Below are 15,647 nucleotides of genomic sequence, written 5' to 3'. Positions count from 1 at the left end.
AAATTTAAATTAATTATTAAATTATAAGACGTGTCAGTAACAGTTTGCTACTTTGCAATAATTCAAGAACATTTTGTGCCACAATGTATTTATTTTTTAACCTTTTTAATATAAAATAACACTATTCTTTAAACTGCAGTGAAATTTTAAATAGATCATAATTTTTGTCAATTTAAATAATTTCCTATCCCCTTTGTAAATTAAATAAAATATTTAACTACAAAATATGGTATCTCTTTATTTAAGAATATTCATATTTGGCTCTATTCTAACGCGATTTTGTGCGTTGCAGGAAGCACGGCAGGTCCGCCAGCGAGCAGTTCGTTGCAGGCGGGCCCCGGCTCAGACCTGAGTTCGACCAACAGTCCGCACGGCTACCCTGACTTCCCTCCCAGCCCCGACTCGTGGCTCGGCGAAGTGGGCAGTTCGCGCTACTGAGGCTTGCACAGACTCAAACGGCAGCGGTTTGAGTGAGCGAAAATTTAATCGGGCATGGACGTGGTCACGGTCCGCAGACCCCCTAGTGATCAAAATGCAGCGGCAAAGTGTCGATTTTATTCCGAAAGAAATGGGCTCGCGCCATCGTATCCACGCATTTATATTCTTCATTATTATTCGGTTTGAATCAGTTCTGAAGAAAGAAATTGTTGGTTATTGCCCCCGAGGGTGAGTTGGGAGAAATTCGATTTGATTGATTTTTAGTGAGTCACTAAGACCTGATTGACTGCACAAATTGTTTTGTTTTGTTTTTACTTGATTTGTTTTGTTCCTCCCCCAGCTTCTACTCGCCGGGGTTGGTGAAATATCATCTTATTGCTTAAGACGTTTTGAGAGAAATTTCAAAATCAACCAAATTAATATGTCAATATTTGACAAATCTCAGTTCTACTATTTGAATCTCATATTATACACAAAGAGTCATATTCTATGTCAGGACGATTCTGTCCACCAATTTTTGTTACCAAAAAAAAGTCAGAAGAAGCTAGTCACTGGTTGAAAATTGTCAATCTCACATCACGAGAAGTATTATTATAAGTAAATTATATGAAAATGATTTGCATCATCGTCATCATCATGCATTTGGTGTCCTTTCTGTGATTTTGTACACATAACAAATTAATATATATCTAGCCCTCTATACAAACTAAGATTATATATAAAATGTAAAAACTTTGATGGCTCTTCTAGTCCTCTAAATGAAGTTTTTTCAAAGTTGAAGCCTGATTTGGTAAGTGTGGAGGAAAACAGTCACCATATTAAACTAGCACACACACTCACACATTACTGAAACTTTTGGATTTGTGTACCTCTCCTCGGCGCCTAAATGTTTGCCACGAAGAAAAGATTTTGTTGTAAAACTTCAGTGGTTTGGTGGAAAATTTTGTGCTAAAAACAACCACTCTCTCTCTCTCTCTCACGTGATTCATTGAACCAGTGTCATTGAGATCTGATATGTATGAAATGAATGTTTCAAAATGCATTCTCAAATAGGAAATAAAAAAGAATTCAACACGTTGTGAGGAAACAGAGCACTTGCGTTATTCTTTAAAAAAAAATGAAACCAAACTGTCGTGTAGAGTATTTGGCTTTTATTTTTAGTAAAAATAGTCATCCAACAACATTACAATTCTAGATGATGTACCTCTAATGAGAAACAATGCTAAACGTGTGTACTAGATATCAATGAAAACACTCAATTAATTAGGTACACAAAAATAAATTACAAAATTTGATCCTTGGAGTGAAAATGGAGATGGGGCAGCAAGGGGGCGAAATAGTTTGTTTTCACGGTTCAGAAGGCAGCTGGGGAATGGCGTTGCTCTCGGTGCTGGCCTCGTCGGTCACCGGGGCAGCCTGCGTTGTCGTCGTTTGCTCAGCGCTGGCCTCGTCGACGAGCACGTCCTTGGCGCCGGTCAGCGACTCGCTGCTCACCTCCTCGATGTACACCGGGCTCAGCAGCTCGGTCATGTCCTCGACCTCCTTGGCCGGCTCCGTCGTCTCCATCGGCGCCGGCTCCAGGGTCAGGGCCCGGAGTGCCTCCACGTTGTCGCTCAGCACCGTGTCCACGAACAAAATCGTGCCCAGGTTGTACACGAAGTTGTCGCCCTGTACAATCTGCGACTCCACGCCACCCGTCTTCAGGAAGATTTTCGAATCTGGAATAAATGAAGTTTGTGTTAAGTTCAACGAAAATTCTTGTTGGAATTAAATTTTTTAACTGATTGATTATTTATCACGCCATGCGTGGGAATTTAAGACAGCAAACCGATTTTTTATGTACGTATTACCCACTTTTCAGACAGCAAATGAGCTTCAAAAAAAGTTTTTAATATTTTTACTGTGCAAAAATACATTTTTATGATTAATCATTTTCATTTGGTGTAAAATTACAATCTTCATGATTTGAATTGGAAATATAGGGTTCAGTTTCGTTTGGTTAATATAATTTGTCCTTGAAATGTGATTTTTAAGGGACGTTTTCAACAGATTTTACCTAATAGTTTGAAATAGAATTATAATTTTCGTAAAAAATTATAAAAAAATCACTGAAGCCATGTGGCTATAAAATCTTAAAATTTGATTTGAGTAAAACAAAATGTAAATAATGTTGCAACATCCCCCTGAAAATGTACCAAACTCATCTGAATATAGCCTAGAGCCGTCTAAATTTAAAGAAACATTTTTTTAAAGTCATCTTAATTTCATAATCAGCCATTTTTTCAATTCAGAAACTCTCATATTATCAAAAATTCTCGGAAAACAAAGATTTTTCACCTTTGTGCTCGACGATGTACGTGGTGGAGTCGAGAGACTGCATTTGCAATTCAGGTACGAGCTCCCTCATGTAGAATCGTCTATGAATCAGGTGTCTCAGGAGGAAATCCTCGATGGTCTCCATCTTCTTGGGGCTCAAAACGTCGGACTGGTGTTTTTCGCTGCTCCACCAAGTTGGAATGGACAGTCCTGCCTTCTGGAACGCGTCTTCCGTGGGCACCAAAAAGGTGTAGTCTAAAATTAGACATTTATGAGCTCTGTCAAAGCTATGAATTTTTTTCGATCGAACCTTTTCCCGGCACTCTCAGGTGCAGGTTGGGCACCATGTTGAGCAGCCTTTCGATGGAGGGGAAGGTGCCGTTCTTGTCGAGGCTCAAAAAGGCGTGCGAGAGGAACTGGGCGTTCCACCAAGGGAACGCGATCAGCGGCGGCGTCTCTTTGTCCATGTTTTTGGCTCTCAGCTCCTGCACCACTTGGTGGTTCACGAACAGCACGTCCGGGATGACCAGCACGGTGCCCTTCTGCAAGGCAACCTCTCGGCGCATTACGGGGACTCCATTCACAATCACGTCACCGCCTAAAAAAATTGAATTAATAAAAGTCAAATCATTGCACGGAATGGTTTTTGTAAAATTGAACTTACTTGGAAGTTTTTTAAAGGTTAGTGTCCTGTTTGTCAAGGTTTTTGTCTGAAAGCCATCAGTGATTTGGTCCAGTCTGAGCGTTCCGTGAACAAAGTGGCTTCTGACAATCTCTGACGTGAATTCAGGTACTGAGAAGGGGTAGAATCCCCAATCAATGGGGTGCCACTTCTGGAAAGCTCTGTCCATTGGGAACAGCACTGTGTATTGTTCACCTAATCGCAAAATTAAAATTTTTATTTACATTATTTAAAATTATTTTGCAACAAAATATTAGCTATTTACATAACAAAATGTCTGTATTTTTAATACTTTTAATGTATATATATAAACATGAACAGACATACATAATGTATTGTAATATACATATTATTTCTTTAGCTTCCCCCTATTTAAAAAAGTAAAACTGCTTTAAAATCTTTTAAAATTAAAATTCTTTAACGAAATTACTCCATTTGGCAATGACGTGTGAAGTGACACATACCAGGCTTAAGAAGTTCTGAGACTTTAGCGTCAGGTAGGAACTTGTTGAAGATTGGCACTCTGGTGAGGTTGAAGACCTCTGTGATTTTAGAGAGCTCGTCCGCCAGGTCACCGAGGAAGGGTTCCTCGGGAGCCGCCGTCGTGGGCTCAGCAGCCGGCTGGCTGCTGCTGCTGAGGACGGCAGGGGCCGGCGACGAAGCCGCCTCCGACCCTTCCTTTGGCGCTGCGGAAGGGTCGTAGTCGGCGAAGGCGTACTTGTTGAGCACCACCAACTCGCCGTGAGCAGGAATCTCGGCCGGCGAGCCCACGATCAGTGCTTCGTTTGCGAACCATTGGTCTAGAAAAACGGAATTATTATTGCACCATTATTTTTTATTTATTTGGGTCAGCGAGAGGCGGTGGTTTTCTTGTTATGTGAAATTTTAATTGATTCTCACAACTGGTAAAAAGTAGAATTTTTCTAATACCTTGTTTGAAAGAGAACTCGACGTCCCTTCCGCCGAGCGTTGAGAGAGTGAATGGTTTTTTGTCCTCGCGGCCGGCTAGGTTCAACTTTTGGCCCAGAATCACGTGGTCGAGCAGCAGCTTCTTGACAATAGCCGGCCTGTCTTGCGGGTCAGCTTCTTTTTGCAGTGGCGCCGGTTCCTTAGGTGCCAAGATCACGTAGTCGACGCCTGTAACATGTCAACATTTTTGTCCTCTCAGCACGCTCTTTATCTTTCGGTTTTGCACTGTTACTTGCGCAGAACGAGTTTTACCTCGATCCGCATTCTCGGCTAAACTTCAAGCAAAAAATAAAACACATCCTTATTCAAATTGGCGGATTGAATGCCCTGCTTCGCGCGGTACCGTTCCAATCTCTCGGACGAGAATTTTATCTTTTCCGAACGAATTCGTTATTTTGGCTTTGCCAGTGTTGTTGTTGGCGTCGGCCGCTTTTCGATTTAGTTATAGCTCGGCGTGGGAAATGCAGCAAGTAGTGCTGACTCAACGCGATTTGGTAACACCGCCGCCGTTCTTCTTCCCTTTCATTAGCGGTTTCAGGGTCAAACGCGCGCGCTCGAGCGCAATTACGGCCGGCCAGGAGGAAAGAATTGCACCAAAGCAAACATGCTAAAGAAATCGCGAAAATTTCCAACCTGCCGTCACACGGCATGAAAATATCTCATCGATTCCGCGAACGCCAGAGCCAAGAAAGGAGTTCTTTTCTTGACAATAATTATTGTCAACGGCTGCTTCGACTTGTGCTCATAAATTAGCGGCGTGAAATTCCCTGTCGGATGTTCGCACGTGACCACGAGCACGCCAAGGTTGCATCACTTGCAAATGGTTAATTTGATTTTGAAACACTCTGGCCTTTCAAGCGTTTTTATGACTGTCCCTACTTGCAGCTTTATATTTATATATTTGGATTTAACGCAGAGATGTGAAATTTTGAACAGTGATTTAAAAATTGTGCCTCCACTCTTCATTTTGAACGGTTTGTAAACATTAAAAATAAAATAAGTCTCAAAACAGCCTGTCAATTTAAATTAAAATGCATGGACTTTAAAAATATTTTGTAAAGGCATACATACTCTGTTTAAATTTGTATATTTTTTAAAATAAATATCAATAATAAAAGACCTGCCAATTTTGAAGAATTTTTTGCCTTCACTAGGACGCTATTTAAAGTAGCAACAATTTAAAATTATTTAAATAGTTGGCTAAAATTATAAGTTGATCAATATTGTTATTTTAACAACAATAATTATTGATAATTTGTTCTAGAATTTGCAATGATTAAAAGAGGACCTTGTTATAATAATACAATTTAAATTTTGCCAGTTTTCTCCAAATTATTTGGTGCATTACCATATTTCCCTGGCAAATTTTGTTTCCTCTAGTCGAGGTCTATCCAACGGCGTAAGACAAATTTTGGGGAAACTCCACGTTGCGAAATAAAATACGATTTCAAGTAGGAAGACAGTCCTCACCACTAACTTTGCGGAAACTTTCATAAAAAATCGCTAGCTCAATTTTGGCTTTAACTGATTAGCAACAAAGATTTTTTAGGTTTTGAAGTATTTAAACAAGTGAATAAGACTTTTCAATTTATCGCTAAATAATTCCATTTGAAGTAAACTTGTTGCCGCTCCCAGAGTGATTCACTCGGCGCTATAGAGTCACCAACGCACCGACTTTCCTCAATCCCTCAACTAGAACAGTGCCCCTCTTTGAACCTTACTCTCTCGCTATACGAGACAAATTGTGATTCAAAAAGCAAAGTCCAATTGGCGAACGCGTCCCCGAGATCCATTTCTCGTATTCCGGAGAGAAAGTTCTCCGAGTGCTCTTCTTACGTCACTCGGAGAGGCGCATTCGTCGCGCGCAGCAGGTGTGGATGACCTCTCGAGTCGGCTAGCTCTTTAATTACGCGTTGTGTTTTCCTCCTGCGCGCTCGCCACCGACGGGCAAACCACGAAAAGCACTCAGCCTCAATTTTCGGCTCGTCCAGGTCGCGCCGCAACGCTTATCGCATCCAAATTCCGGCTTATTCTCTCGGGCGCACACACACACAACCCTTTCAGAGGACCAACGGATTCTTGCGTCACACTCAAGAAAAACGCTCCGTGATTAAAAATTAATGGTAAATGCCCTTGGAATTTTCGAGAGGTGAAATACGTTGAAAGATTCCAACGAAAAGGACAAAGATCGACTTTGGGGAAGAAATTAAATGCAAATATTAAAATATTTCTAATGAGTACACTGTAGTAATAAAATTCTGTTGGCTTAATATTTTTGCCGGTGAAAAATGTGAAGAAAATTCTTTTGATTTTATTTCTTCGTTCTGAGTTCCTAATTGAAATGAAGGCCTGTTTGCCCAACCTTTTCGAACTTCTCGACCAATTTGATTGTTTATCCCACTTAAATTTGTTAGATTGCGATGGCTAATTGCTATATCGCCAAGCGGTTCTTTTGCAACGGGTGTCAGTAACAGATTATTCGGCATTTGTCAACAAAAGCACTGCTCGAAATGACAATGGACGGGATTGCGCAAAGCGAGAGGCTTTTTTTATTGCAAAAACATTATAAACAGCTCGTTTTCCTTGCTAGCTGCGCTGGAGAAAAATTATGTCACGCGAATTCTCGCATTGCAATTATGCACGAGGTGCAGTGCAAACGCCTTATTAGTTTTATAACCGTCGTCGTGTCAGACAATGCGTATCCTTCTGGCTTCTGGCCTGCCGCGATGATATCATGTGTTTATTGTTGGGCTCTTTGCACTCCCTGCATGCGTGTGCTTACTCATTATTAAACCGCAAGCGGTGGTTTCGAATGAAATTGTAATCTTACAGTGGCACGTGGTTTCGAAATCGTATCATTTGCTGACATGCGTCACCGCTGCCGCTTTATATTTCAAGCCAGTGAAGGTGGGATTTTTAAAAATCGCTATACACGCATTCGTTAGCAAATACCCAATCTCAAAGTCTAACAAATCTTAATTCGTTGGTCTGTCCACGGGTTCTTCTTTACACTTCCAATTTCGAATTTTGAATATCTTGACTTATTATATCTGTCTTCAGAACAACTTATCCGTTGTCAATTCATGTTTAAAGTAAAAATAGTATTATTTAAATTGCTTAACAATAGCTGCATGAATTTAAAATTTTAGCTTTAGTTTAAAAGCACGTAAGCAGTTAAAAATTATTAATAATTGAACTGGTTTTGTGCGGATATTATGCTGTCTCGGCAGAATAAGTCGGAAGCAAAGAAGGGCAGCAATACAAATTTTGTTTATGGAAACGGAGACAAAGCCATTCAAGTCAATTGACAGTGCAGTAGTGTAGCAAGTAGGATTGCGATATGGTTTCAAAGTCACGCGGACGAAAGCATGTTCGTCGGCGGGTCAATCTTTTATATCTAACTCTATAGTGTTTGTTTTCCGCTCCGCGTCTGCACGTGCTTTTCAGCCTCACAGACACAATATTTTCCTCTTTGTTATGAAACAGGGAAAACTCTATTTGTGCTTTATTTAATCGGAATTGCTAATCACTAATCACGGCTTTCGACTCAAGTTCAAAGCTCTTTTTCACACAGAGAGAAAAACTATTGTTTCCTTCCTCTGTCACCAGAGCTTGACTAGGAATTTTTACTCTTGGTTTCTATTTACCTATAACATAGAGATAAAGATGTAACCATGCAAGACTAAATTTAACAAACTCATTTTGTCTGAACTTGAGGCTAAGAATTTTATATACAATCGACGTTTGGAGGGCACAAATCATTCAATTCGAAGCCGTTTTTACAGTATTTACTGAGCCATATTAATAATTAAAATCCAATTAAAGTGGAATGATACTGGGCAACAATTGAAAATTATTTAAATTGTTGGATGCCTTAAACAATTGACCGATAAACAATTGGTTCAACAATTTGCAATAATAAAAAAATGACCTTCCTACAATAAAAATTCAAATTTTGCCAATTTTCTCCAAAATTTACAGTGCTTGAATATATTTTCTTAGCATATTCCGATTCCTCTCATCGAGATCTGTCCAACGGTGTATGCCACTTAATGGGGAAATTCTTGGTTTTGAAATTAAATCGGATTTCAAGTAAGGAGACAGCCATTACCATTCGAAAAGCACGGCAACTTTCCAGCCATTTTTCGCGAAAAATTACAGCGCTCCTTAGGTCAATTTAGGCTTTAACTGAATCCTAAGGGACGAGTTTATGCATTGGCAACAAGCATTTTCTAGGCTTTTCCAGTATCATTCCTCTTTAAGAGTGTCTGAAAGCACTAACACAGTCCAAAACCGTCAAAGGTGCAAATTATATGGTTACTTCAGAAATAATTTACTGAAGCCCAAAATATTTATGATCGATTCTATTGCGCGTAAAAGTTTTCAAAATAAAAAAGTCTGCTTCATTGCATTTTTATATTTAGATTTATATGATCATTTTTATTCTTTGAGAGAGAAATCCAGCAAAGAAATTTTACAACTGAGTTGCAATTTTTTTAATTAGTCAATTCTCAATTGGGAAGCTCTTTGTCAAAAGTTGGCGACTTGATGAAATTAGTATTAGACAACATTCATTCATACTACACATATTTGGCAATTATTGAAAACCGTTCAATTCACCGATTGAGAAAACTCTTAGTGTTTGAAGCCACCAATAAATGGCGCCAGCGGTTGCTTTCTATTTGAAGGCAATTCCGCTACGATTTCAGACTCAATCCTGCCAATGTGTATTGTTCACGTAAAATGACTTCTTTCAATGTCCTGGAATCCAAAATTAGTTCCGCCAATCGCCGCAAAATCATGAAAACAATTTTTAAAAATAAAAAATCTCGGCGATTGGCAGGACTGATTTTGTATTTAACGTAAAAAATGCGTTTTTTGCGTTTTTTTTTTCCTAAAAATTAGTCTTAAAAAAGGGCCAACTTTGTTTGCCTTAAAACCGTCTTAAATTTACAGTCCTCATGGAGAGAAAGATTTGATTTCCAAGCCCTTCCTTCAAAAGTATCTACCAAAACATAAATTCTAATAATATTTAAGCTGACAAGGACTAGTTTGAATTTTTTTGTTTGAAATTTAATAAAAATTGTTAGAGGACTGCGTCGATGTTCCCCTGAATATTGCGATTTTCACCGCGAGTGCGTCCTTCGAAGTTGACTCCTATCAGCGGGCTTAATCGGTGGCAATTGAAAAAGGGCCACAAGCGTGAGGGCTCGCCGCGGCCAAGGACCAATAATGACGAATCGCTGCGCCACTGCGGCAACAAGTATACTGTTTCTTCCACCCAGCGTGTCCTTCTCCAGCGGCCGCTCGCTCGGTTGTGCATTTGAATCGGTTTGATTGTTCCGAGCGATGTGCATAAATTATTAATTGTGTGTGTGTGTGTGTGTGTGCGTCTATTCATAATGCGGGGCAGAGAGTGTCGGAGCAATAGACGTGTGTGCTCGCTGGCTGAATCGCTCGACTGACTGACTGCCTCCTTGTTCCGTTATTCTTTGCATCCGACAGCGCGCGAGCGGCAGGCACACATAAACCCGCGACGACACGCAGACCAAAGACGACGCATTTTGTTGCAAGGGGAGTAGCTTTTAGCTCCTGGCCCAACATCCCGTTCAAAAAGAGCACGCAATTCGCCAACACGAACTTAGGAGCTTCTACGATTCATAGGACTTCAAATCAAAGGCTTTAACTTAAATTTAAAATTAAAAAAATTATTTCAAGGCCCGAAGTACTAACCAATTATCCAGTTCGCGACGGCGTGTCAATTTTTAATGGTTCAGTGAAACAAAATTACCCTTTGCAACGATTGAAAAGAAATAATAAACGAGCACCATTAAAAATTTTCCAATTAAATTGTAGAAAATTCAAGAGCCAGAGCGCCATCATCGGATACTGACCAGTTTTAATGTCTGTTTCGGTGGGGTCGTTGAACACGAGCCAGAGCGAGAAGAACTTGCTGACGCCGAGCCTTTCGATGAGCTCGCCGGTGATGTTGGAGGTGTCCGGCAGCGGCTGGCGCGTCGGCTGCACCAGCGTGAGCGCGGCCGCCTCCTCGGCGGGGGCGGCGGCCGGGGCGGCCGTGGTGGCGGCCACCGCCAGGGTGGCCAGTGCCAGCAGCAGTCTCAGAGTCGGCATGATTTGCTGAAGGTGCGCGCGTTTGTTTGTCACTCAGCTGCGGCTCATCTCGCGCTAAAGGGCCGCGTGCAAGCCTCGACTGCCTCGCCAGCCGGCTGACCCTGACGTTTTAAGCGCGCAGAGCAGCACCAGCGCCACGCCGCGGGACACCACACGGCCTTCCCAATCCCATCCGAAGAGACACTGCGCCACAAATAAGAAATATAAATCAATGTAAATGCTCTCGGCCTTTGTACTCCCTTGGACTTTGCAGGATTTCGACAAAAGTGTTTCCGTTTTTTGCTGTTTTACACGGCGAAACATTTCCTATATACATACTTCTTTTGAAAGATTCCTTGTGATTTTGTCGTCCTTGTTTGCATTTTAATCGGGGTGGTGCTCAAAAGTGCAAAAATAGGTACTCAGATTGTGAGTGCAAAGCGTATTAATTATAATATGGGTTTTTAGATTGAATATTAAAGAAAGAAGTTTGTAATGAATGCTCCTTAAAATTAATTTGAACAATAATAGGCTTCCAGTTTTGGAATTTATTTAATATATTTTACTGTTGCGTGATTTAAAACAATTTACGTTAAATTAGAGCAAAACCTGACATTTCCAGCAATTTGAGCTAATGTTAACATCAAATAACAATTTCATGCTGTAATATTCCAAAATATATTTTTAATATTCCAAACTTTTGCCGGTAAATTCATTTAAAGGAAGTAGCATGTTTTACCAAGAAACGTTTCATTATTTTTTTAGTTAGGAAGTTTTTATACATATCTGTTGATATAGTGAGTTAAATTATTTATTTTAATTTATTTAATATTTAGGTAAATCGTGACCCTTCATACTTGTCTAAAAAATGAGCGAAAAAAATGTTTAAAATCGTCAAATTTTAATGAAAAATTGCTAACTGCTTTTATGGATGTATGAATTGAAGATTAATTTAATAAATAAAACCTTTGTCAAAATTGGTGTCTTCTTAAGTAGTGTGATGCCACACCTGTTGTCAAGTTGAAAAACAAATAGATATTGTTTCAATCCACAATTCAAGAAAATGTTAAATTGTTTCAGTTTTTCAAATTGTTTGGAAAAACTTTGAGACAATTTGGAAGGAAAAACATAAGTTGGAGACAAATACTGTTTCTCACCATGGCTTGATTTTAAATCTTGAAATACACACCTTAAATTGTGCGGAAAATAAATTTTTAGACATGCTTAAGGTTTTGAATCATACGATAATTACGCTTTTTAATTTAACTGCTAATCCACGTTGTTAAAAGATTTGACCACTGGGTATTGAATAAATTTTATCAATTATTTGAATTATGCATGAAATCTATTTAATCACCAAATGTGCTCAACGTACATAAGAACCTTAATCAGCAAACACAATTTACTTTTCTGAAGTAACTATACAATTTATACATAGTTGAGGACTTGGTTCGAATTAAAATAAATAAATTTTAAAATTAATGTATAAAATAGTAATAATTTTTGCAATTAATGTTGAAAATATATCTGAAATTTAATTTAAATAAACGTGTAAGTAAAATAATATATCAGCTATGTTTATATATGCTTATAAACAGTTATAATGTTCTCAAGTTTTAATCTTAAGCAAATAGATTACAAAATGAACTCAGTTTTTGTTTTGATATATAGTAAAAATAAAATTAATGAACGTACTAGGCGTGCTACTACTAAAATTTTACTAGTTTCAAGTTTTGCACGTTTCAAATCTTTTCTTCAATTCATTTTTCTTGCATTTTAATTTTCCACCTAGACATTATTAGTAGGTGCCGTTAGGGGAAGATTTTCCAATTTGGTCATGTTGATTGAGAGCTCAATTCAATTCTAACGAGCAAACAACGGTGCTGACAACCAAGCAACTCATTTCTGCGACCGTTGGTGTCAGTTTGTCGCCGACCAAGGTGAAGAACTACAAGTTCAAAGACAAGTACTAGAAGTTGTTTTGCGAAATTTCGTAACCAGCTGATGAGAGCCCTGCACAATCCGCGCTCTGCTCTCAGGTATAACTGCCGCGGTGGACGTGCTGACTGATGCGTGAGCCCTATAGGAAGAATTAATTCAATACATAGAATGTGCTTTAATCCTTAGAGAGCTATATATGCTGCAGGACACGGCGATTGAAACATTACTTGCTGGTATAGCCTTGAACTTGACTCTTTTCTTGGCTGACGGACGGCACGAAATGCGATTGCGTCACGGGCTAATGTGATCAGATAATCATCTCAATTTATTAAGTGTTTTATTCTCATTCATGCATGTTTATTCATATTTCCACAGTCTGCTGCGCGTTTGCGAGAAAACCTGCCATTTCTCATCGGAGGAAGTAGTCTTTAATTTTCGCGAGCATCCTATACCATAGACATTGTTTTCAATAAAGACTAAAATCAAAAGGGATGCCACGCCGACGAGGGAAAAACGCATGTATCTTTCGGCAGATAACGCGCGCGTGACGTCACTCATTGAGCGAGGTGTCACTGAAATTCCCAGCGTTTTTCAATTCTACTCAGGTGTACACGTTCTGCAGCAACCTGAGAGATGCTAATGTAAACAAACAGCGTAAAAATGCTAATAAATTTCAAGTGACTCAGAGGCGTGAAATCTTGGCGACGAGTGGCACTTTTGCTCGCGCCACGAACTTGAACTTGAACCAATTATTGATTTGCAGGAAAGCATTTCTTTTCTTGTTACTTCTCGCTCTCCTTGGTCCAAATTCAATCCGACACAATGATCATGAGATGTGGAATTCCCATCAAATTCTATTATGAATCGTATTTTTCCTCCTTTGTCCAACAATTATTACAACTTAATTTAAAGCAAGATCATATAAATTGAAGTTAAAATCATGAACTACAAAAAATGTATATTATAATTTCTTAATCCTTTTCGTTTTTTTAATTTTCTCTAAAAATCCCTATAATATTTGGAGCGCAGTGCTTTTAATTTCCTTAATTTCAAGCATTTTTAATTTTTACTCTCCCATTGAATGTAAAATTCTCATTCTGACTCTCTCATCTAACCTCTGTGGCTTATTCATCTGCGTCGAATTTTATATCTCATTGATATTCTCGCTCTGTTCAGCAATGCGTTCCTATCGCCGCGCGCTTTTTAATGTCATTGGTTGATAACAGCAACCAACGTAGCCGGATAAAACCGCCGGCACAGGAACTGCTGACATCACAATGCTCCGATGCCAGCAATAAATTTCTGACCTATTTGCCCAGACGTAAAAAATAAACATCCCAAACTCAAATATATGATTTAATAACGTTTAACGCGTATTTTTGCATATTTCCAAATTCTGCTGTAAAAAATTAGCCTCACACAAATTATGACGTGTCATCAATAAAAATTAAATCGTTGATATGCCAATAAAGTCAGAAGCACGCGAGGTTGTTGCGATTTTCCTGTTCAAATTATATGAAACTTCATAATTTCCCTTATTAATTTTTAAAGAAATATCCTGTTCAACTAGTTGCAGTCTTAATTAATGAGCTTCATGTCCAAGTCGGAAGTCTGAGGGCTTGAGGATAAGTTAAATCCTCATGAATTACGGCTGCAATCAGCAGCCGGAACTAGTTGAGCAGGACATTTCCTTAGAAATACGGAAAATTAAACAAATCGCTTCAAACGGAGATAAAACTGAGATTTCAACTGAAAAAAATTACAAATAATCAAGTATTATTTGATTTTTAACAACATTAATAAGCACAGAAAACTAAAATTTCTAAATTTTCCATTTAATGCATAAAAAAATCATCCCTTAAGTTAGAGAAACTTGAAGGTCTGGTAGTATCCCCTGAATGCGCCAATCTTGTTGTTTCTCTGTTTTTGAGTCGTCGTCTTCTCCCTGACGTTGTTGGCGAAAAGGGTGCTCAGCTCTTTCATCACCAGGGCCTGCCGGGCTCGGACGTCAACATCGCCAGACTCGAAAGGTCTGTCGCCCTTTTTCGGCGTCGTCAGGGTGGGTTGCTCCTTCAGACGGTGAGCCTGCCTCTGGAACTCGATGATTTTGACTTCGGCCGCCCTGATCTGGCTGAGCAGGTCGATCTCCAGCGCCTCGCCCTGCCGCCCGCCGTCCTGGAGGTGCGCGGCCAAATGCTCGCGGTGCAGCTTGCGCACCAGGGTCAGGTCGCGCTGCAACCGACGCCGCGTCTTTTCGCACTCCTTGATCTGCCGCTTTATCCGTTTCTTGTCGGTGCCGCTCGCGTCGGCGCCGCGAACGCACGCAGGGCACCTGCGCATTCTCTCGAACATTTTTATGACGTACAACAATGTGTGACTTTTGGCTGGACAACAATGCTGCTGTTGTTAGATTTAATCCATTGTTTGATGGGTCAAGAAACAATTATTTGTCATTTTAGAATGGTCAAAAATTCAATGACCTGACACTCGCCGTCAACGCCACTGGCTGCTTAAAAGGAACAAAAATACATAGGATATATTTATTATGAATAGAAGAAAGTTAATTTTTATGTCAGAAAAAGATAAACTGGCTAGGTTTAATTCTAATTAAGCAATTTATAATTATCACTGCCCTCTTAGCCGCTCACTCAAGTTTCTGGATATAATTCAAAATAATAGTACTGTGTACTTTTGACCGAAATACCACATTTAAGTAAGATCTACTTCGCCTACAACGATTATTGGAGATCTTTACTAGACAAAATAGTTGGGTGCCCCGCTAGGTCTCATTTTTAGGACAACGCTAATGCCACTTGGGGCGACACTTCGAAGTGTACGAACGATGATTCTATATTCATATATGGCTTGACCAGGGGTTGACAATGTATCAATCATTTTAATCAAAAGATTTTCTTCCTAATTGTAGCGATCTTCAACTGCGCGAATTTTTACGTACCCCTATTAGCGAAAAACCTCGATTTTTTACTTTTACCTCAAAATTTGTGTTGTATGTGGGATTGAAAAAACGTTTATTCTGATTGCAAAATCTATTAAAAATGATTTTTAAAATAGTAATGGGGAAATAATGAATTTTTCATAAATAATAAATAAAATAATAGTGGAAAGGCGATGGAAATATCAAGTCTAATTTAATCATTCATTGGCTCACAATTAGTAAAACAATAATCAC

At 39.3% G+C, this 15,647-nt stretch overlaps 2 protein-coding genes across 7 annotated transcripts in view; one reads left to right on the top strand and one right to left on the bottom strand.

Annotated features, from left to right (window-relative positions):
- Window positions 1-1,530, top strand: part of Lim3 — a 34,211-nt gene extending 32,681 nt beyond the window's left edge. For all 6 annotated transcript variants that reach the window (XM_065497390.1, XM_065497391.1, XM_065497387.1 and 3 more), the window contains one exon: window positions 293-1,530. In XM_065497390.1, the coding sequence (XP_065353462.1) occupies window positions 293-438 (146 nt within the window). In that variant the 3' untranslated portion in view covers window positions 439-1,530. The remainder of the gene's footprint in view (window positions 1-292) is intronic.
- A 42-nt stretch (window positions 1,531-1,572) lies between these two features.
- Window positions 1,573-10,634, bottom strand: LOC135944506 (uncharacterized). The gene is made up of 7 exons (XM_065491505.1): window positions 10,300-10,634; window positions 4,367-4,573; window positions 3,901-4,236; window positions 3,419-3,631; window positions 3,065-3,352; window positions 2,776-3,009; window positions 1,573-2,156 (listed from the first exon to the last, which is right to left on the bottom strand). The coding sequence occupies exons 1-7, from the start codon at window positions 10,535-10,537 to the stop codon at window positions 1,786-1,788; spliced, it is 1,887 nt and encodes a 628-aa protein (XP_065347577.1). The 5' UTR covers window positions 10,538-10,634; the 3' UTR covers window positions 1,573-1,785.
- Between the last annotated feature and the right edge of the window lie 5,013 nt (window positions 10,635-15,647).

This window comes from Cloeon dipterum, chromosome 1, assembly GCF_949628265.1.
Source record: "Cloeon dipterum chromosome 1, ieCloDipt1.1, whole genome shotgun sequence".
NCBI classification, from domain to species: domain Eukaryota; kingdom Metazoa; phylum Arthropoda; class Insecta; order Ephemeroptera; family Baetidae; genus Cloeon; species Cloeon dipterum.
Note: the sequence above shows the minus strand (reverse complement) of the source record. Positions and strands in the feature narration are given on the sequence as shown.

Excerpts from the sequence above, each read along its gene's own strand:
- LOC135944506 (XM_065491505.1), bottom strand. The coding sequence starts at position 10,537 with ATGCCGACTCTGAGACTGCTGCTGGCACTGGCCACCCTGGCGGTGGCC. Across the intron at positions 3,632-3,900 it reads CTCAGAACTTCTTAAGCCTG|GTGAACAATACACAGTGCTG; the intron begins GTATGTGTCACT and ends TTTTGCGATTAG. Across the intron at positions 3,010-3,064 it reads CCTGAGAGTGCCGGGAAAAG|ACTACACCTTTTTGGTGCCC; the intron begins GTTCGATCGAAA and ends GTCTAATTTTAG.